Raw genomic sequence first — 22022 nt, forward strand, 5'->3', positions numbered from 1 at the left:
TTCAGTTGGTTGCTTGCTTGTCTCTTGAGTCAGAAGGTTCTAAGTTCAGGGCTCAAGCACAAAAATCTAAGTTAACGGTACAGTTCAGGGCAGAACTGAAGGAACATGTGCTGCTGGAGGTGCCCTCTTTTTGGATATGTCATTAAACTGAGGTCAGCCGCTTCTTTCAGAGAACATAAAGATTCCATGGGGCTATTTTAACATAAGAACATAAGAAATAGGAGCAGGAGTAGGCCATCCAGCCCTTCAAGCCTGCCCCGCCATTCAATAAGATCATGGCCGATCTGTCATGTCTCAGTTCCACATTCCCGCCCTCTCCCCATAACCCTTAATCCCCTCGCTTATCAAAAACCCATCAACCCGCGTCTTAAAAATATTTAGCGAGGCAGCCTCCACCACCTCAACAGGCAGAGAATTCCAGAGATTCACCACCCTTTGAGTGAAGAAGTTCCTCCTCAACTCCGTTCTAAACCACCCCCCTTTATCTTGAGGCTGTGCCCCCTAGTCCTACTGTCCTTTCTGAGTGGGAAGAGCCTCTCCACCTCTATCCTATCCATCCCATTCATCATCTTATACGTCTCAATGAGATCTCCCCTCATTCTTCTAAACTCTAACGAGTACAAGCCCAGTTTATTCAGCCTCTCCTCATAGCTCAACCCCCTCAACTCCGGTATCAGCCTAGTAAACCTCCTCTGCACTCCCTCCAAGGCCAAAATATCCTTGCGTAAGTACGGCGACCAAAACCGCACACAGTACTCCAGCTGCGGCCTCACCAATGCCCTATACAGCTGCAGCAAGACCTCCCTACTTTTATATTCAATCCCCCTCGCTATGAAGGCCAGCATCCCATTAGCCTTCCTGACCACCTGCTGCACCTGCAGGCTGGGTTTTTGTGATTCATGCACAAGGACCCCGAGGTCCCTCTGCACCGTCGCCTGCTGCAGTTTTTTGCCCCGTAAGTAATAGTCCTTCCTACCAAAGTGTACCACCTCGCACTTGCCAACATTAAATTCCATTTGCCATTTCCTGGCCCATTCGCCCAGCCTATCTAGATCCTTCTGCAGACTCTCCACACCCTCCGCGCAATTTGCCGTTCCACCAATCTTGGTGTCGAGAAGAGTATGGGAGTTTGATAACCTCCATGACTTGCATGGGGAAATCACTAATTGACCTCCCTGTAGGACTCATTGAACACAAGCTCCATGGGGATTGGTAATTAACTCACCAGTAGAAGCTCGTATATTGAGCCCTGTATAAAGCAAGCCCCTGAGTGGGTCCATGATTCCATTGTGCTGGTTGGGATCTGCTGTGTTTTTGTTTGGTTCAATGTTTTCCATTTTCATACAGAAAAATTCTGCTTTACCAACTATTTACGTTTCTCAAAACACAAGATTTTATTGATGTTATGGAGACTGGATGCCCAACTTGTCAGATTTTTGTCCCTACTAAATTTTTCTGGAGATGTCAATTATTCACTATTATTGATTCCAAGGCAAAAAGTAATGGAAACAGAATTTTGTACCTGCAAAATGGGCACAATGCCCCATAGCTTGCAAATTTTTCCCACCAATGATGTAATAAGGCTCCTATCCAGAAAGGGCATAAATATCATTTAAATACATTATAATAATATTAAAGGTCTTCCCTGCCATATTGTCACCCAGATAGGGATCGCCATTGAGGTTTACAGCTATTTTAAAAAATATGGGAAGCAGCCAAAGGGCACCAAGCCAGGGTCCACAGGTAAGTACAGCTCCTGGGGGTAGCAGAACAAGCCTGGACAGTATACTGGCACTGCCCTCTGGGATCTTCATGGGAGTGAAAGAGGAGTTTCCCATATCTGTGACAGGGGTTTCCCATATCTGTATCCTTTAAAACTGATGCCCCGATCTGGGGATTCCCAGTGTTGCTGCCTTTTCCTGTCTGAAAGTGCCATGCATCCATCTTGTTTTGTTCAGAGTGCTACACAATGTGGCGAGGAAAGCCTGTTGTGCAGTCACTGCACATCAGTTTTCTCACCTCAACCAGCACTCTGTGAAGTAATAGAAAAATTGCACCCAATGGATCCATTAAACAATGGTAGAATCTGTGGTGTGTAGTCCACAGGACAGGCTCAATGGGCTGCCTGGTTGTTTCTCATTCCATGCTTTCCTATGTAATGCCTATTCAAATATTATGTTTCTGCTCTAAATAATGTTTTTCTTTCTGTCACCTTGTGCTGGTCTTGTGGCTCTCCACTGTTAAGCTGCCAGGTTCCATTCTTATCTATCTAAACATCACTTTCAATGGTGTCTCTTTCTGTTCCCAGTCCATTACCCCTGTGTCTATATAGACTCAAACTGAAGTCATAATGGTTATGGATCTCAGTGCTCAAAGGGGCATGCAGACCCTCACAGCAATCTAGCAATTTTCAAACCACAGGTTATGGGGATTCCCGAGGTGCCATCCAGAAGTGTTGGTGATTCCACTGTTTCCAGACTTGCTGTGCTCTCTCAGGTAGTATTTTGTATTCCCGCCACTGTCCTTGCTGCTCATCCAGTTGGCCTACACTGAGATGATGCAGTCCAAAGCCACTAAGGTTAATTTTGGTATGGAAAAATGTTTTATTGGTGGCTTTTATTTCAGGAATTTGAGCAAGAAGAGATGGTGATGGAATGTAGCAGATGGATTGAAAGCTGGGAAATCGTGGAGCAATGCTGGTGATAAGGTGAAGTTTTAAGGCAAGAGGTGACTCAGCAACAGTCAGTCCAGAATAAAGAGTTCCTGGATGCCTCCACAGGTGGACTCCAAATGCCTGGCAACGAGGACTATAAAAGTTTCTGTGACCACATGGCTCTCATTCCAGGTGTGTTACCCTTGTGTGGTTTGAGTGATGGAGGACATTCATGAGCCAGGTAGATGAAGAACATTTCTCATCACACAGCAACCAGTCTTTACACCATTGCAGTGGCCCAAAGATAATGGGAATGGCTGAATGCTTCAGGGTGAAAGCTGCTGGAATAGTGGATCTTCACCAACATGATGTACTGTGCATTGTGCATCCTGTCAACACATTGATGGAGTGGCAGCCCCTGTGGTGCTGGTATGTCTCTCTGTCTAGAGGCAGGGCCCGAAGAGCTCAATGGCTTTCTGCAGCACTGGGAATCCTATGACATTGGCAAAGCCACATGCTTGGTCATCTTGTTTCTCTCTGGTAAGGATGATGATCTCCTCTTTTGATGTACCTACATCACCTCCCTGATGCAGTGGCACATGATGAATTGAGAAATGTTGGCGATGACCTGTTTCTACCTGGAGGGATTCATTTGCGTAGACATTGAAGGAGATGGTGACACTGATGGTCAATGGCAGCACCATCCTCACCCCGCTCTGAGGCTTTGGTTCTGGTTGAAAGAAATGAAGCAGTTGAATGACACCCAACCTGAAGCCCATTATATGTAATTCTGTCAGACCTTCTATTGATATGGCAGAAAGATGCTGTGACTTCCGTGAGCGTGCAGCAACACGTCCTTCAATATTCAAGAAGAAGCAAAAAACCCTCCAAAAATACAGCAGAGTGCTTTCACAAACTTTGTAAGAGCAAAACTAAGTCAAAAGCAACTCTTCTGCAAGTTGAATGACTGACCCTTTAGATAGCATTATTGACTGGGGGAGAGGAAGGGCTAGTGGGGTCTTTGCATTTGAGGGCAGTAACTGGATCTGCACAGTCGAAACTGGCAGAAAATCAGCCTTGGAAAGCAGCTTGATGTCGCAATCTGCTCATTACATACCTTTGGCACAGGTATGGCATAGCTGTACTCGCACCCTCACAAGCAAGGCAGTGTTGGCAGACATACAACACGGTAGCATAAGAAATTGAAGTTGTCTCTACATTTGGTCCCTCCAACCTGCTCTGCCATTGATGATGTGTCTAGGGTGGTGGATAGAGGAGAGCCGGTGGATGTGGTCTTTCTAGATTTTCAGAAGGCGTTTGACAAAGTACCTCACAAGAGGTTATTGCAGAAGGTCAAGGGACATGGAGTTGGGGGTAGGGTGTTAGCGTGGATAGAGGATTGGTTGTCAAATAGGAGGCAGAGAGTGGGGGTCAACGGGTGCTATTCGGATTGGCGGATGGTGACTAGTGGAGTGCCCCAGGGGTCGGGGCTGGAGCCTCAGCTTTTTACCATTTATATAGATGATCTGGAAGAGGGAACCGAGTGTAGGGTGTCGAAATTTGCTGATGACACCAAGATTGGGGGAACGGCAAATTGTGCGGAGGGTGTGGAGAGTCTGCAGAAGGATCTAGATAGGCTGGGCGAATGGGCCAGGAAATGGCAAATGGAATTTAATGTTGGCAAGTGTGAGGTGGTCCACTTTGGTAGGAAGAATGGTAGGAAGGACTATTACTTACGGGGCGAAAAACTGCAGCAGGCGACGGTGCAGAGGGACCTCGGGGTCCTTGTGCATGAGTCGCAAAAACCCAGCTTGCAGGTGCAGCAGGTGGTCAGGAAGGCGAATGGGATGCTGGCCTTCATAGCGAGGGGGATTGAATATAAAAGTAGGGAGGTCTTGCTGCAGCTGTATAGGGCATTGGTGAGGCCGCAGCTGGAGTACTGTGTGCAGTTTTGGGCACCGCACCTGCGCAAAGATATTTTGGCCTTGGAGGGAGTGCAGAGGAGGTTTACTAGGCTGATACCGGAGTTGAGGGGGTTGAGCTATGAGGAGAGGCTGAATAAACTGGGCTTGTACTCGTTAGAGTTTAGAAGAATGAGGGGAGATCTCATTGAGACATTTAAGATGATGAGTGGGATGGATAGGATAGAGGTGGAAAGACTCTTCCCGCTCAAAAAAGACAGTAGGACTAGGGGGCACAGCCTCAAGATAAAAGGGGGGCGGTTTAGAACGGAGTTGAGGAGGAACTTCTTCACACAAAGGGTGGTGAATCTCTGGAATTCTCTGCCCGTTGAAGTGGTGGAGGCTGCCTCGCTAAATATTTTTAAGACGCGGGTTGATGGGTTTTTGATAAGAGAGGGGATTAAGGGTTATGGGGAGAGGGCGGGAAAGTGGAACTGAGCAGCGACAGATCAGCCATGATCTTACTGAATGGCGGGGCAGGCTCGAAGGGCTAGATGGCCTACTCCTGCTCCTATTTCTTATGTTCTTATGTTCATTCAGCAAGATCACGGCTGATCTGACTGTGGCCTGAAGTCCACTTTCCAGCCTGCTCCTCACAATCTTTGATAACCCCCCGATAGCTATAGATCAAAATCCTGTCAAATCAATTTTGACGCCTACCTGCACCACCCCACCACCTCAACCTCCCCACATCCTCTGACTAGGGTATAGAAGTACAAAGAATAACTGTACTCTGTGAGAAGAAATTCCTCCTCATCTATCATCTCTGCCTTGAATGGGAGACACCTCATTTTGAAACAGTGCTCCCTAGTTCAGATTCGCCACAAGAAGAAACATCCTCTCAGTACCTATTCTATCAAGCCCCCTCAAATTCTTATACATTTCAATAAGATTACCTCTCATTCTGTTGAACTTTAATGAGTATCGGAACATTTATTGCTTTGTGCACAGTGAAAGTGGATCAAAGCAGTAAGGCTCCTGAAACCTCTTGTGGGTCTCCTTTTCTCCTGCCAAACAGCAAGCAGCTCCTATGCTTCAAAACAGTATCAAGCTGAAATAGGTGTCAAATCTGGGGCTGCTGTGCTATTGCCGGCAATAAATTGACACCACAAAATTCGATTCACCTGTGATTCTCAACAGCCTTTAGTGAAGGAAGGTCTTAATCTCCTTTCCTTCTACTGGCCTGCCACTGGGGCCAGCATTCAATTACTGAAAATGGGGATCAATGAGATGTGCTTACATGGGGGATCTGAAAAAAATGTGCACAGAGAAACCATGTGTAGATTACATCCATTGAATCTATCAGTTCTAACTGCTGGACAAATAATATCTGTAAATAACCATTAAAAGAATTTAAAAAAAAATCACAGAAAGAAAAGGTCTTGAATTAAATGCAGGAATTACAAATAAATTGCAGGTAACTCCAAACAAAAGAGATGCAGGTAAAAACTGATTTGTGAGGCAGTAAAAGGCATATGGGTGACTCCTTCACCCAATTACTGTATTACATTTCTAACACAAGGTTTCCAAATTCGTCTATATTTTATGCCAAAACCTTTCTGTAGCTGAATAATCAAACCGTCGTCCACCACAACTACTACAATTGCCTAAAAACAAACACAGAAAATGCTAAAATTACTCAGGAGATCAGTCAATGTCATTGGAAAAAACAAAAATCAGTAAACTAGTCAATGTTTCAGGTGTAAAATCAGTCCTCAGGATTGGGTCTTAGATCTGAAAAATGTCAACAGGTTAACTTCTGGGGCCGCACGGTGGCAAAATGGTTAGCACTGCTGCCTCACAGCGCAAGGGACCTGGGTTCAATTCACGGTTTGCATTGCTGTCTGTGTGGAGTTTGCATGTTCTCCCAGTGTCTGCATGGGTTTTTCCAGGTGTTCTGGTTTCCACCCACAGTGTGAAAGACATGCTGATTTGATTTAATTTATTATTGTCACATGTATTAATATAGTGAAAAGTATTGTTTCTTGCACGCTATATAGACAAAGCATACTGTTCATAGAGAAGGAAAGAAGAGAGTGCAGAATGTAGTGTTACAGTAATAGCGAGGATGTAGAGAAGGATCAACTTCATGTAAGGTAAGTCCATTCAAAAGTCTGACAGCAGCAGGGAAGAAGCTGTTTTTGAGTTGGTTGTTGCGTGACCTCAGATTTTTGTTTCTTTTTCCTGACGAAAGAAGGTGGAAGACAGAATGTTTGGGGTGTGTGGGATCCTTAATTATGCTGGCTGCTTTGCTAAGGCAGCAGGAAGTGTAGACAGAGTTAATGGCTCGAAGGCTGGTTTGCATGATGCATTGGGCTGCATTCACGACTTTTTGTAGTTCCTTGAGGACTTGGACAAAGCAGGAGCCTTACCAAGCTGTGATATAATCAGAAAGAATGCTTTCTATGCTGCGTCTGTAAAAGTTGGTGAGAGTCATAGCTGACATGCCAAATATCCTTAAGTCTTTTAAGAAAGTAGAGGCGTTGGTGAGCTTTCTTAACTATAGTGGCGGCATGGGGGGAGCAGGACAGGTTGTTGGTGATCTGGGCATCTAAAACCTTGAAGCTCTTGACCTTTTCTACTTCGTCTCCATTTATGCAGACAGGGGCACATTCTCCTTTATACTTCTTGAAGGCAATGATAATCTCCTTTGTTTTGTTGATGTTGAGGGAGAGATGCATTGACCCGAACAGGTGCTGGAGTGTGGTGACTAGGAGAATTTCACAGCAACTTCACTGCAGTGTTAATTAAGTCTTACTTGTGACTAATAAACTTTTTTCTCTTCCTCTGCAGATGCTTTTGGATCTGATGAGTACGTTCAGTTTTTCTGTTTTTGGTTTCAAATTACCTGCTTGTACAGTGTTTCACTTTATGGTTTTTCCATTAAACAGAGAATGTGCATTCATAAATTGTCCTTCATAACCTCGTGACTTCTAAAGCCAATTAAGTACTTTGCAAGTTGTTGCAATCCCAGAACAGAACAGCGACTGTTTTTAGAATAAGAAATGCAAAATTTCAGTTATTTATTGAAAGAATGAAGCTATGAGACTGTGGTTTAAAAAATACATCTTACCAAGAAAGAAGCAAAGCAAACACTAAATATTTAAACATGATTTCCAGGCAAATTGGGGGTCAATTATATACTATAAAATACACATTAAATGGTTGATATAATTAAGATAGATTTTACAAGTTAGTTCAGCAATAGGTCATCAATCTCAGTCAAAAAGTCATTTAAAACTCTTCTTCTTGCAAAGAATTTGAATTCCTCTTCTTTTAATTTGATTTATTATTGTCCCATGTATTATGCAGTGAAAATTATTGTTTCTTGCGTGCTATACAGACAAAGCATACCATTCATACAGAAGGAAAGGAGAGTGCAGAATGCAGTGTTACAATCATAGTTAGGGTATAGAAAAATCTCAACTTAGTGCGAGGTAGGGTTATTGAAAAGTCTGATGGTAACAGGGAAGATACAGTTTTTGAGTCGGTTGACACGTGATCTCAGACGTTTGTATTTTTTGCCCAGTGAAGAAGGTTAAAGAGAGTATGTCCAGGGTGTGTGGGCTCCTTGATTACGCTGGCTACTTTTCCAAGACAGCAGGATATTAGATAGTGTCAGTGGTTGGGAGGATGGTTTGAATGTTGGACTAGGTTACATTCACAACCCTGTGTAGTTTCCTGTGGTCTTGGACAGAGCAGGAGCCATACCAAGCTGTGATACAACCAGGAAGAATGCTTTTTATGCTGTATCTGTAGAAATTGATGACAGTTGTAGCAGATATGTCAAATTTCCTTAGTCTTATGAGAAAATGGAGATATTGGTAGACTTTCTTAACTGTAGCATCCACATGGAGGGACCTGGACAGGTTGTTGGTGATCTGTACATCTAGAAACTTGAAGCTCTTGACCATTTCTACTTTGAACTCAGTGATGTAGACAGGGCCATGCTCTTCACTATGCTTCCTGAAGCTGATGACGATCTCCTTCATTTTGCTGACATCGAGGGAGAGATTGTTGCCATTGCACCAGTTCACCAGATTCTCTATCTCTTTTCTGTACTGTGTCTAGTCATTGTTTGAGATCTGACTCACCACGGTGGTGTCGTCAGCAAATTTGAAAATTGAACTGGAGCGGAATTTGGCTGCACAGTCATAGGTGCATAAGGAGTATAGTAGGAAGCTGAGGACACAGCACTTGAGAACCAGTGTTGTGCATAATCGTGGAGGAGATGTTGTTGCCTATCCTTACTGAATACAGTCTACTGGTTAGGAAGTCTAGGATCCAGTCGTAGAGGGAGGCCAGGATTACCCACTGTAATATATCACCATCGCTCTCCTAGACTCAGCCCACCGAGTCTACACTAATAATAACTATCACTAAAGGTGCAGTAATACTTTGTTCCTGTACTTGTCCCATATCCTTGAATGTAACGATATTTCATGTGCTCATCCAAATATTTTTAAAAGTTGTAAGGGTTCCGGCCTCCACTACCTTCCAATGCAGTGCATTCCAGATTCCCACCTCTCTTTTCGCGAAAAAGGTTTTGCTCAAATCCCCTCTGAATCTCCTGCCCCTTATTCTCAAGTTATGCACCCTCATGATTGATTCCTCAGCCAAGGGGAACAGCTGCTCACCCTATCCATACCCCTCCCTGAACACTCCCTGAGCTTGGTGTAAAATTTTCAGGTGTGCCTTTATCCCTTGCATAACAAATGCTGTACAGTTTGAAATCTGTAGAGGTTTTGAAAGCAAAGGAACAACCATTCTTATTACCATTTAATATAAATCATTCTTTTGTACATGTTTTGGAAGAACATCCTTTTTTAATGTTTTCCATGCGATATAGAATATCTTTGGGATTTAGAAAACTCAAAAGAGAAACACAGAAAAGTAAATGCCTGGTTTAAATAACTGAATGCTGCGTCTGCTGTTTGATCTAATCCTTTTAGGTTAAAAATTTTAGCAGGAATGGGATCTAACACTAGAATCAAGAGAACCTTGAACTGGATAAAACTGAATGGCAGAGATGCAAAGGACCAGGAAATTTTAACTGGGTAGAAAGTTCATTAAACTTGTTTCATTTAAAATGGATATGCCAAGGCCCACATGCTACCAGGTGGAACAAGAGTGCACCTGCAATCAGCTTAATTCTGCTGTTTGCTTCCACAGAACTCAATGACTGCCAGTGCCTGAGGGAGGCAGACACTGAATTTTTCAGTCAGGCAAAGTGCCTACTGTGGTGTCCAGGCATCAGCAACCCATTGCGAGATGGCAGATGAGGTCTGCGGAACACAGTGGCACAGTGATTAGCACTGCTGCCTCACTGCGCTAGGGACCGGGTTCATTTCCCTGCTTGGGTCATTGTCTGTATGGAGTTTGCATGTTCTCCCAATGTCTGTGTGGGTTCTCTCTGGGTGGTCCAGTTTCCTCCCACAATCTGAAAGATGTACTGGTTAGGTGCATTGACCCGATCTAGCGCTGGACTGTGACAACTAGGGGAATTTCACTGTAACTTCATTGCAGTGTTAATGTAAGCATGATTTGTGACTAATAAATAAACTTTCTAATATAAGCTTTAAACAGGACAAGCATCAGTGTACCTCAGATTGAAATATCCTGACTGAGGTGCAGAGTCTAAAACAGGAAGTGTAAGTTAGAATATTTAATTCGCTGTAAAATCAGAAACAGAGAGGAAAGTCATAGGTAGGAAGAGAAAAATGGGAATAAAGGAAACAGACAGAAAAAAATAAACCTGTGTCATCTTCACCTCCAAAAACAATTGAAGTTTGAAGGGATGAGACAGCACACTTTTAAATGTAAATTTTCAGTTCCAGAGAAATTTTTGCAGTGACAAAAACTTAACACACAATTAGAAACTCACGTATATTTGAATGAACAAGTGGGTAACTAAAAGATGAGTATGACAACACGTATTCACACGTATGTGAATGTTGAGTCTCTTGCCAAGATACAGTAAAGCATAAGATAATGACTTTCTAATTTCTGCATGAAACTATGCTTTTGTTGACATCCAATTTATGCCTTAACTGAGCCTCATATAGCCTCATATTTATTTCTGCTACCAAGTACAAATTATCATCTGATTTGTTTTGAAATAACTACAGTATTGCCGCAATCATTCCATCTCACACAAATGAAAGTCCATTGCAAGTTCTCTTTTGTGTGAAAAAAATAATTATCAGTCTGAAATTAACCCTTTAACCAGCTTGAACCTATGTTCCATCCTCCTATTCAATCAATTTACTTTTTGCACACTGTATATTTTTCAAAAAGATTACTGCTTGGATGCCTTTTTAAAGGATGAGATACCGTCATTTCTTTCGCACGTCCTTGTAACCAGATGGCTGACATCATGGATTAATTTCCTAGCTCTTCTCTGCATTCTCTCCCATTATTTGAATATTTCCCTTCTGTAGGTCAAGTTGGAGGCAATGTTCAAGGTGAGCCTTAACAGCGTTCTATGCAGTTTCGTTATGACTTCCTTTCATATGTAATATCATTGACATGGCAATATGGTTAAAAATCCCGTTGGTTTTATTAATTTCTGCTCAGTAATGTTTGGACGTGCTCAGTGCTCCATTTACTAAGACTCCTGGTTCTTTCAATTTCATCCATAGCTATTTGAAATACGAGTTTCCAATATTTCCTTCATTGTTCACCATTTCCTAAACACCATGAATATGCTGCCCTCAGTTACATAATCCCAACACCCTACCTTAGTAGATTGAACACTGAGCACATTCAAACGTTACAGAGCAGGAATGAATAGATCATAATAAGATGATCTATTCTGAGCTTATGGCACCAAATGTAATCAAATTAAAATTGACATCTTCTTCTTCAGTGTTACCCATGGTTTTATTCCAGGGCTCCTCTTTCAGTTTCAGATCCCCTTTGGTTTTGTTACTTATCCTTTTAGCTTTCTTTCTCTTTTTCTTTCATCTCCAGCCTCCTTGGCCTCACTCTCTGGGATATTCCTTCCTGAATCTTCTGCTTTTCTAATTACCTCAGCACCTGAAAACCCACTATTCCTGCTCAGTTTTCAGTCACCCACCTGAGTCTCTTTTCCTGTACCTCAGTATTCCTCTTTTCTCCAGGCAGCATGGTAGCACAGTGCCAGGGACCCAGATTCAATTCCAGGCTTGGGTCCCTGTCTGTGTGGAGTTTGCACGTTCTCCCCGTATCTGTGTGGGTTTCCTCCGGGTGCTCCAGGTTCCTCCCACAGTCCAAAAGATGTGCTGGTTAGATGCATTGGCCATGGTAAATTTGCCTTGCGTAACTGAACAGATGCCAGAGTGTGGCGACTAGGATATTTTCACAGTAACTTCATTGCAGTGTTAATGTAAGCCTACTTGAGTCACTAATAAATAAACTTTAAACCCTTTTCTGTGAACAGCATGAGATGTTTTCTATGTTCTATATGTATATGCAAGTGATTTTTAAAAAAAATTCATTTATAGGGCGTGAAAGTCGCTGGCTGAGCCAGCATTTATTGCCCATCCTTACTTGCCCTCCATTTCAGAGGGCATTTGACAGTCAACCACATTGCCGTAGATCTGGAATTACATGTAGACCAGATTAGATAAGGAGGCAGGTTTTCTTCTCTAAAGGACAGTAGTAAACCAGATGGGTTTTTTTATGATAATCAAAAATGGCTTCATGGTCATCATTAGACTTTTAATTCCAGATTAAGGGATTTCTATTGAATTAAACAAAATTATTTCCTAGGGTCACGGCCTTGATATAAAATGGCAACACTGATTAGGGAGCCACTCAATGCATCCTAGCTTATTTTAAAATGACAGGTTTGCATCACATTACTGTTTAGAAACTTCATTTGTATTGCTCTCCTTTTTCCCCAGTCTTACCAGCTCAATTATGAAACCATGACATGGAGATGCTGGTGTTGGACTGGGGTAGCCACTCACCTGATGAAGGTGAACAACACTCCGAAAGCTCCTGATACCAAATAAATCTGTTGGACTTTAACCTGGCGTTGTGAGACTTGTTTGTGTTAAGAAACAATAGATTTGGAATTTCTTTGCTGATGCTCTCAGTCCATCATTAGATCTTAACTTTAAGTGGATAAATGGGGTTTCCATCAGACTTCCAGTCACTTATGGAGGCAGAGTGGAAAAAGCTCTCAGGAAATTCCCTTCCTTTATCAGTAGGGTGGACAGGCAGAATGCTGTCAGCTTTCCCTTGATTTCAAATGAAATGGTTTCTTGGAAGTTTGAGAGAGGACTCATCTTTCGTAACTGAATCTGCATTGCACCACTTGACAAAAGATGACATTGTTGCTTGAGCACTGATGTGTCTCAAGTCTTTAAAATATACTCGAATATAGGAGGCTTCTTTAGCTTGAAAATAAGATCTCTGTAATACTCTGTAAGCCCTCCATGATACCTGGGGATCATAGTGTACTGTACTAACTGCATAAACTTGTGATCCAGTCAATATGTGTAGAAGTAAACAGAAAAAAGAATCGATGTTTGCGTAATGCTGCACAAAGTAAGCCAGATAAAAGGTAAACGGTTAAATTGAAATGCTATTATTTTACACTACTATTATCACCAAATGCTTGCTTTGTCAGAAATAAAGAATTTAATTTCAGTATGCAACTCTGTTCATAACTCGGTTTTAATAATATTCAACAATCAGGTCTGCAGCAAGCATGCCGCCTTAAAAAACCCACAAAGTGAATTGATCACTATGCTGTTCTTTACAGTCCATGGCAAAACACAGCTAGCAGTGGACAGTGAACAGATACAATCATGTTACCAAACAGCCAGACAATGGATTCTGAAAGGATTTGAAAATCATAAGATACTTTAGCGTGTCAACAAACCCAAGGGTAACGGGGCCCACAGGCAGCTTTGTCACTTTGCACTCAGCAAACTAAACAATATGGCTGCAGGCAGCAATAACCCTGTCCATCAACAACTTTAACCTTAAATGAGACAACACAGTCCAATAGTGCCAACAGTGCATTTCAAGCATTAGCTACATTACAATTCTTAAAGAAACCACATTGTTAACGAAAAACCTATCTGTGCTATTTTTCAAACACACCTTTGAGCTATTTCAATCTTTCAGGGCCCAAGTTAAACAAAAAACTACAGAACACCCATGGATCTTTACCAACAGGTTTGAAGAATGCACTTTAAAAAAAAAAGTCCCCTTATATTGCAGAAATAACTATATTTCAAAAGTTAAGGTGCATCATTTAGCATTGATAATGACAAATCATTGAGAATTCTTTAAATTTCTGATGTGGAAAAGCCGTGAAAGGAAAAGGGACTAGAGAGAATAAATGTGATGGACTACATGGCCTCCTTTATTGTAAGCAAGCCATCAACCAGACCATCACTCTCCAAAAATCAACTCAAATCATTTTATTTCCCCTGCACTTCACAGACATATTTCTGTTCCCTTTCATAGAGCCATCTCCCCACAATTAACAGAGGAATTCCCTCTCACACATCTACCAACATCTCACACCCCCGGATTCAGAGATACCAGCCTCCTATAAACTCTTCCCTCCTCTTCATTGAGATACTCTTTCCCCCATCTCCCTTAGTGTGCACCTGCACTGTTTTCCCGCACCACTTTACAAAATATCCTTTTCCTATTCTTCCTCCTGCGGTTCACAATGCCAACTTTCAACTGCACCTCAGCTTTTGGTGACACCTGTCACCTGCCACCCACTGTATGTACTATAATCCTCTGAAACTCCCCCCACCCCACCATCTCACCTCTTTCAATTTGTGATGGCACATCTCAGCCACTCACTAAGCACTAGCACTTTTTATCTGATAGTTCCCAGTTGACATTCTCCCTTCTTCCCTCCACTTACACAGCCAGTCCACTCCTCCCTCCTACTATTTTCCAGGATGATACCTTGACATAACCCAAATACAAATACACTAGAGTGGCATTTCTCTATTTCACACATCAAACACCCAAAACTGCGACTGCTGACTAGTGTTGAATAGGAACAGTTTTTATGTCTTGAGCAAGATGCACAATGAAGAGAAGACTTCAAAGAGAAGACTTTTCATTTTATCATTGAGGACAAGATTTGGGTTCAATATGTGCAATGCACAAACTCACTGCATCAAGCAGTACTCACAGGTGCAAATCCTTTTTTAACCTTCTGATCAATTGAAATGCAGGAATAGATCAGTTACAGCAGTGTGCTAATTCGAGTACGGTGAGGAAGGAAAAGTCAGAGAATAGGATAACATATTCACCTGTGACACATTTTAATTCTTATGGCCCAAGGTATTCACAGACCACTATTTAAGAGACTATGGAGATCTCTATAGCTAGCCTAGATCCTTTTGATCACAATGCAACTTGGAATGATAACAAAATCAGAATAAACCTGAAAAATAGGGATGATCTTTTGCAAAAAAACTCAAATGTTGAAATGCAAGCACAATGTCTCAGACGACTGCAATTCAACATGGAAAATCTCTAACCATTAATGTTCTAAGTAATTACTCAGCATATCTGCATAAACATGGCTCAGTTCCTTACAAATGTAGGGGTAGTCATGAGTCAGTGCATGCAAATGACCAAGCAGCACAAAATCCAGCAATTATCACCAATAAAACCCCACTACCATATCACAAGTTCTAAAACTTGCAAATCGTTACTAATGGATGAAAAAGCACAGCAATATCTCAAGGTTTATTAAATATGTCATTTGTCAGGAACATTCAATACTCCTTCGTGGCATAAGGTCTGATTACTAATAATTGAGGGAAAAGAATGTATTAATGACAACTTATAATGCCATCCAATTCATTTGATAGTTTTCCTGCAGCAACTATAGCATCTATTTTTGTCATTCTTTCCTGCCTAAGGTAGCATTTTGTTACAGTGAATGGCAACATGCAGAGGAGGGGGTTCTCTATAAGGTCAAGGCCTTCCTTAAATTATTGATTAGTTTGCCTTATCCATAGACTTACCCCATCATGACAAGTCAAAGGCTGCAATGCAAGTCCTTCTCTTCAATCACCTTCAAAGTTTATGGAGAGGAAGTCACAATGATTTATTTACCTGGCATTTTCCTGTGCGAATGTCGTATAAAGCTACTGAGCCATGTCGAGCTCCAACTGCTATTCTGTTGCTCCTCTCACAGTAGCTTACCATGTAGAACCTGAAATCCAAGGAGAATAACAAAAGGACTGAAAATCTACTGGCATGTCACAGTAACAAACCAGTAACAGCAGCAACGTGCTTTGAGATCACTAATCCAAGCATTTAAAAATTACAAATAAAAAAGATAATATTACTCAATACACAATGATGGTTTTGATTTAAATTGCATGGTTTATTTAAACATTTGTGAAAAATATTATCTGCCATTTTGTTTCAGAATTTTTTTTTGCTATTGAAGTGATTGGGTAAGGTGATCACTGACATATTATTTATTGATTCTGCACAGCACTTGCTCATAAGCTGATGAACAATCCCATTAAATAGGGTATTCCAAAAAAATGATGCAGGGATAATCTTCTGTGCTAACTTCCTTCTATCTCATTTTTCAGACAATACCACTGATGCAGTTCCATTTCAGAAGGTGCTTCAGCAGTTGGCTGAACAACATGTTTGCATACAGATACAAAAACGTGAACTTAACAGAAGTGTAAAAGAGAAAAAAAACTTTGTTTTAAATTGCGAGTGGTACAAAGTTGTTAAACTGGTTAAATAGATAACCTGCTGCTATTGGGACAGCACTGTGGCACAGTGGTTAGGGCTGCTGCTTCACAGCTCCAGGGACCCGGGTTCGATCCCTGGCTTGGGTCACTGTCACTGCAGGGTTTGCACATTCTCTGTGTCCGTGTGGGTTTCCCCCGGGTACTCCGGTTTCCTCCCACAGACCAAAGATGTTCAGGTTAGGTTGATTGGCCATGCTAAATTGACCCAAGTGTCAGGAGGATTAGCAAGGTAAATGTGTGGGATTATGGGAGTAGAGACTGGGTGGGACTGTGGTTGGTGTAGACTTGATGGGCCAAATGGCCTCCTTCTATACTGTAGGGATGCTATGAAAGACTATGAATGAAATTACCGGCTTATAAACATGGGTATAAAACCCCCTTGAAATTTAACACATCTATTTATTAGATTTTTATTACTCGTATCTATTAGGAGTATAATATCAAGGGTAGGACTCTTAGCAGCGTAGAGGATCAGAAGGACCTTGGGGTCCGGGTTCACAGGACTCTTAAATCGGCCTCGCAGGTGGAGGATGTGGCCAAGAAGGCATACGGTGTACTAGCCTTCATTAATTGAGGGATTGAGTTTAGGAGTCGGGAGATAATGCTGCAACTTTATAAGACCCTGGTCAGACCCCACTTGGAGTACCGTGCACAGTTCTGGTTGCCTCATTACAAGAAATGGATAGAACGAGGGGTCACGGGCTTAGGGTGAGGGGGGCTAGGTATAAGACAAATATTAGAGGGCAGTTTTTCACGCAAAGGGTAGTGGGGGTGTGGAATGCACTGCCGAGTAAGGTGGTGGAAGCAGGCACGCTAGGGTTGTTTAAGAGTCACTTAGACAGCCATATGAGCGGGCTACATATAGGGGGATATAGTAGGCCTTACTGAACATTGTAGGCTTGGGAATACGTTTTGCCTCAGGAATGTTAGTCTTTGCCTGTTTAATAATGAATTTTTTTGTCTCCACAGGCATTTAAGTCCAGCAAGGGGCATGCAGGCGGCAGGTTGTAGTGGGCTGCTCTTGGATGTTGCTTCGGGAGTTGCCTATTGCTTCATGTCGTTAGTGTGCTTAAACTGGACCATCTTGAGGGCAACATGACAGCTCAGACTATCTCTGTTGCTGTGCGGACACATGGATTTGGGCCTGTGTCTGTGGGAGTTTGCACGTTCTCCCCGTGGTTGCGTGGGTTTCCTCCGGGTGCTCCGGTTTCCTCCCACATCCCCCAAAGATGTGCTTTTAGGCTGATTGATTGGGTACTAAAATTGTCCCTAAATTGGACCTCCCTGATCCTCGCACGTTAGGCGTAGACTAAAATCATGAATAGGTCACTGAGATAGTAGGACGGCGGCGCGGGCTCGTTGGGCCGAAGGGCCTGTTTCCCGTGCTGTGTTGTTCTTTGTTCTTTGTACAAGAAGGATGTGGAAGCTATTGAGAGGGTGCAGAGGAGATTTACAAGGATGTTGCCTGGATTGGGTGGCATGCCTTATGAGGATAGGTTGAGGGAGCTAGGTCTCTTCTCCCTGGAGAGACGAAGGATGAGAGGTGACCTGATAGAGGTTTATAAGATGTTGAGAGGTATAGATCAGGTGGATTCTCAGAGGCTATTTCCCAGGGCTGAAATGGTCGCTATGAGAGGACACAGGTTTAAGGTGCTGGGGAGTAGGTACAGAGGAGATGTCAGGGGTAAATTTTTCACTCAGAGGGTGGTGAGTGAGTGGAATCGGCTGCCATCGGTGGTGGTGGAGGCGAACTTGTTGGGGTCTTCTAAGAGACTTCTGGATGAGTACATGGGATTTAATGAGATTGAGGGTTATAGATAGGCCTGGTAGGTAGGGATATGATCGGCGCAACTTGTGGGCCGAAGGCCTGTTTGCGCTGTAGTGTTCTATGTTCTACTTGAGCATGATCAGCAAGATTTCTTGGAAATAAAACAACTATTAGTTGTGTACTTTCTTGAAAACTATAGCTACTCATGCTACTTCTTGACAAAAACACTATACTAATTCATTGCTCTGATCTGGAAAAAATACTCGCATCAAAATACTGTGAAATGACTTTTCTGTCATAGACTGCTTGTATTGGGATCTTCTACTTTTAGCACTGACACTAATCCATTTAAAGAAAGATGAGGATGAGCATCGGTGTTAAAATTGAAAAATCTATGCCATGATGTTCAATTGCTAAACGTCAGGTGCAACAACTGTTTGTTTTATTTAAGATATGTCCATTAAATCAAAACATTTGCAATATCCACTAGCTGAACATTCCATTCAAAAGAAAAAAAGTACTCAAAATAGTGTGAGGTGGTCCACTTTGGTAGGAAGAATGGTAGGAAGGACTATTACTTACGTGGCGAAAAACTGCAGCAGGCGACGGTGCAGAGGGACCTTGGGTCCTTGTGCATGAGTCGCAAAAACCCAGCTTGCAGGTGCAGCAGGTGGTCAGGAAGGCGAATGGGATGCTGGCCTTCATAGCGAGGGGGATTGAATATAAAAGTAGGGAGGTCTTGCTGCGGCTGTATAGGGCATTGGTGAGGCCGCAGCTGGAGTACTGTGTGCAGTTTTGGGTGCCGCACCTGCGCAAAGATATTTTGGCCTTGGAGGGAGTGCAGAGGAGGTTTACTAGGCTGATACCGGAGTTGAGGGGGTTGAGCTATGAGGAGAGGCTGAATAAACTAGGCTTGTACTCGTTGGAGTTTAGAAGAATGAGGGGAGATCTCATTGAGACGTATAAGATGATGAATGGGATGGATAGGATAGAGGTGGAGAGACTCTTCCCGCTCAAAAAAGACAGTAGGACTAGGGGGCACAGCCTCAAGATAAAGGGAGGGCGGTTTAGAACGGAGTTGAGGAGGAACTTCTTCACTCAAAGGGTGGTGAATCTCTGGAATTCTCTGCCCGTTGAAGTGGTGGAGGCTGCCTCGCTAAATATTTTTAAGACGCGGGTTGATGGGTTTTTGATAAGAGAGGGGATTAAGGGTTATGGGGAGAGGGCGGGAAGGTGGAACTGAGCCACAACAGATCAGCCATGATCTTATTGAATGGCGGGGCAGGCTCGAAGGGCTAGATGGCCTACTCCTGCTCCTATTTCTTATGTTCTTATATCTTAGTCCTACGCTACCATCGGATAACACTTTCCCTTAATTCCACATGGATCACCTTTACTCCAGCAATAACTGTTATCATAACTGTGCAACTATATTAGTGCCAGAGGCTATTTTTTGTTGGGGGAGGATGGCTAGGGAATGTTCATTACTTGATGAGTTGCATCATTCCACTTTGTCTTAATGCCTTTAATTCAGAAAAAAATAATTTAAATTGTCACTCTTGCCACCATCAGGCACAAGTGCCAGGCAGTGATCATCTCCAAGAAGAGAGGATCTAACCATCACTCCCTGTCATTGCCATCACTGAATCCCCCATGATCAATATCCTGCAGATTACCATTGACCAGAAACTGAACTGGACTGGCCATATAAATACTGTAGATACAAGAACAGGTCAGATGATAGGAATTCTGCAGCAAGTAACTCATTTTCTGTCTCCCCAAAGCCTGTCCAGAATATATAAGCACAAGTCAGGAGTGTGATGGAAATCTCTTCACTTGCCTGGATGAATGCAGCTCCATCAATACTTAAGCTTGACGACAACCAGGACAAAACAGCCCACCGACACACAGTGGCAGCAGTGTGCACTGCAGGAACTCACCAAAGGTCCTTTGGCAGAACCTTCTATAAACACAATCACTACCATGTTGAAGACAAGGGCAGTAGATGCCTGGGAACACCACCACCTGGAAATTCCCCTCCAAGTGACTCACCATCCTGACTCAGAACTATACCACCGTTCCTTCACTGCCTCTGGATCAAAGTCCTGGAATTCCCTCTCTAACAGCACTATGGGTGCAGCTACACCTCAGTGATTTCATCACACCAAATAGGGCACTACCTCCTCAAGGGCAATTAGGAATGGACAGTAAATACTGGTCCAGCTAGCTATGCCCACATCCCGTAAATTAATTTAAAAATGAATGGGACAGCTGTATTGTAAAAACAGTCTCAAGCCCTGAACCCTAAAAGTCAAGCTGGAAAAGGAACTTGCATCAGGCCAAATTTTAATTCAGAGGTTTAACATTACGCGAAAGACAAACTTGCAGTGCAGTGCCTACTCACCGACAAATTGAAGGGAAACATTCTTGAAGCCCCTTTTTCTTGACCAAGGATCCTTCTAGGCAATACATGATAATGTCCATAACCTGGAATAGTAAGTAAGGATGCCATTGTTTCAACAATAAAGATATACTCTCCAATTATATTATCATTTGCCTTTTGTAAGAGTCTTTTAGCTCTTTAAATGAGCAATTTCATTGGCTCTTTATCACAAGGCCAAAATCAGGAATGGGATGGTATTTCCCTGATTGGGTTCAGCCACAATCATAACAATCAAGGAATCCACCCCATTGTGGACAGACCATTCCAATTGATCAGCATCTATCAGTACACTCAATGTTTAGCCCAGAATTAGCCCTACTGGTATGCTGTGATTACCATGTGCACAGGATACACTCTACCACCCCTGTGCCCAATGACCACTCAGAAGAAGTGCATAAATATTGCAAAGTGACTGAGGAAGTGACAGTCAATGACTGACTATCACTGGATTTTTTCCCCCAAGAAGTAGTTATATCCTACAGCCGAAAATGCATGATTCAAAGTTTTCAAATTAGTCACAAGTAGGCTTCCATTAACATTGCAATGAAGTTACTGTGAAAATTGCTGGTTCTTTTTATATTATTAAAATGCGATCATTTTGGCCACTGAAGTACCTCTGCCCAAATAGGCTACAAGCGAAATGAATCATGTGTAACCAGTATAACAGAGAAATATAAAACCTACTTTAGAGATTCACTGTGAAAGGTTGAGGGAGAATGTCCTCTTTTCTCACATGAAAGAAACCCTCCTGTGACAGCATAGGTGCCAAGCCCAATCACTTCTCCCTAAGTTAAGGACACCTTATGTTGTTGATCAGATGGCTAGCACAAGAAAAGTGTGAAATTGTAAGTTCATCCCATAGCTGAAGGAAAACTGTGCCACGCGAAACGAAGTTAAAAATGACTAATTTAAAAAACACGAAGTAAGAAAACATGTATAAGCTTAAGAACATTAAGGGGCTGTAACTTCCTAAGAGTGGCAATCAGTATTGAATTGTCACTCTGTGCCCAATTAGTTACGTGATTTATTTGCTTCCAATCCTGTCTCACTGAATCTTTCAACCCAGGCCATGTGTGATCCAGGAAGCGCAAGACCCAGTGTCAAAGTGAAGGAAGACATGCCCTGTTTTAATGGCCCAAGCTTTTTTTTGGGGGGGGCGGCGGGGGGGGAGTGTGTGTGTGCGTTGGTGTGTGTGCAAGAGTTGGGCCTGTGGGATTGGGATTGACAGCGGTGGTGGAGGGGGTTGCAGTTTGGTGCAGCAAAAGCGTCCCATGCAGGTGTGGTGAATCCCAGAGGGGTCGGGAAGTGAAGAGTAATGTAATACAGTGGTTAGTCGAGGGATAGGGTAAGTCCGCTGGGGGTTGGTGGTGTGAGTGAACCCCCATGAGAATGGGATAACTGTAGTTGCAATAGTTACACAGAAATTGAAAAAGTTTTAGTTCTT

At 42.7% G+C, this 22022-nt stretch overlaps 1 protein-coding gene across 6 annotated transcripts in view; it reads right to left on the reverse strand.

Moving 5' to 3' along the window:
• The window catches only part of wdr7 (WD repeat domain 7), a 695157-nt gene that overhangs the window by 111643 nt on the left and 561492 nt on the right, over positions 1 to 22022 (reverse strand). For all 6 annotated transcript variants that reach the window (XM_080182523.1, XM_080182596.1, XM_080182751.1 and 3 more), the window contains 2 exons: positions 20540 to 20622; positions 15706 to 15805 (listed from right to left, as the gene is read on the reverse strand). In XM_080182523.1, coding sequence (XP_080038649.1) covers positions 15706 to 15805; positions 20540 to 20622 — 183 coding nt within the window. The remainder of the gene's footprint in view (positions 1 to 15705; positions 15806 to 20539; positions 20623 to 22022) is intronic.

This window comes from Carcharhinus amblyrhynchos, chromosome 1 (assembly GCF_965287045.1).
Source record: "Carcharhinus amblyrhynchos chromosome 1, sCarAmb.v2.hapA, whole genome shotgun sequence".
Taxonomy (NCBI): Eukaryota; Metazoa; Chordata; class Chondrichthyes; order Carcharhiniformes; family Carcharhinidae; genus Carcharhinus; species Carcharhinus amblyrhynchos.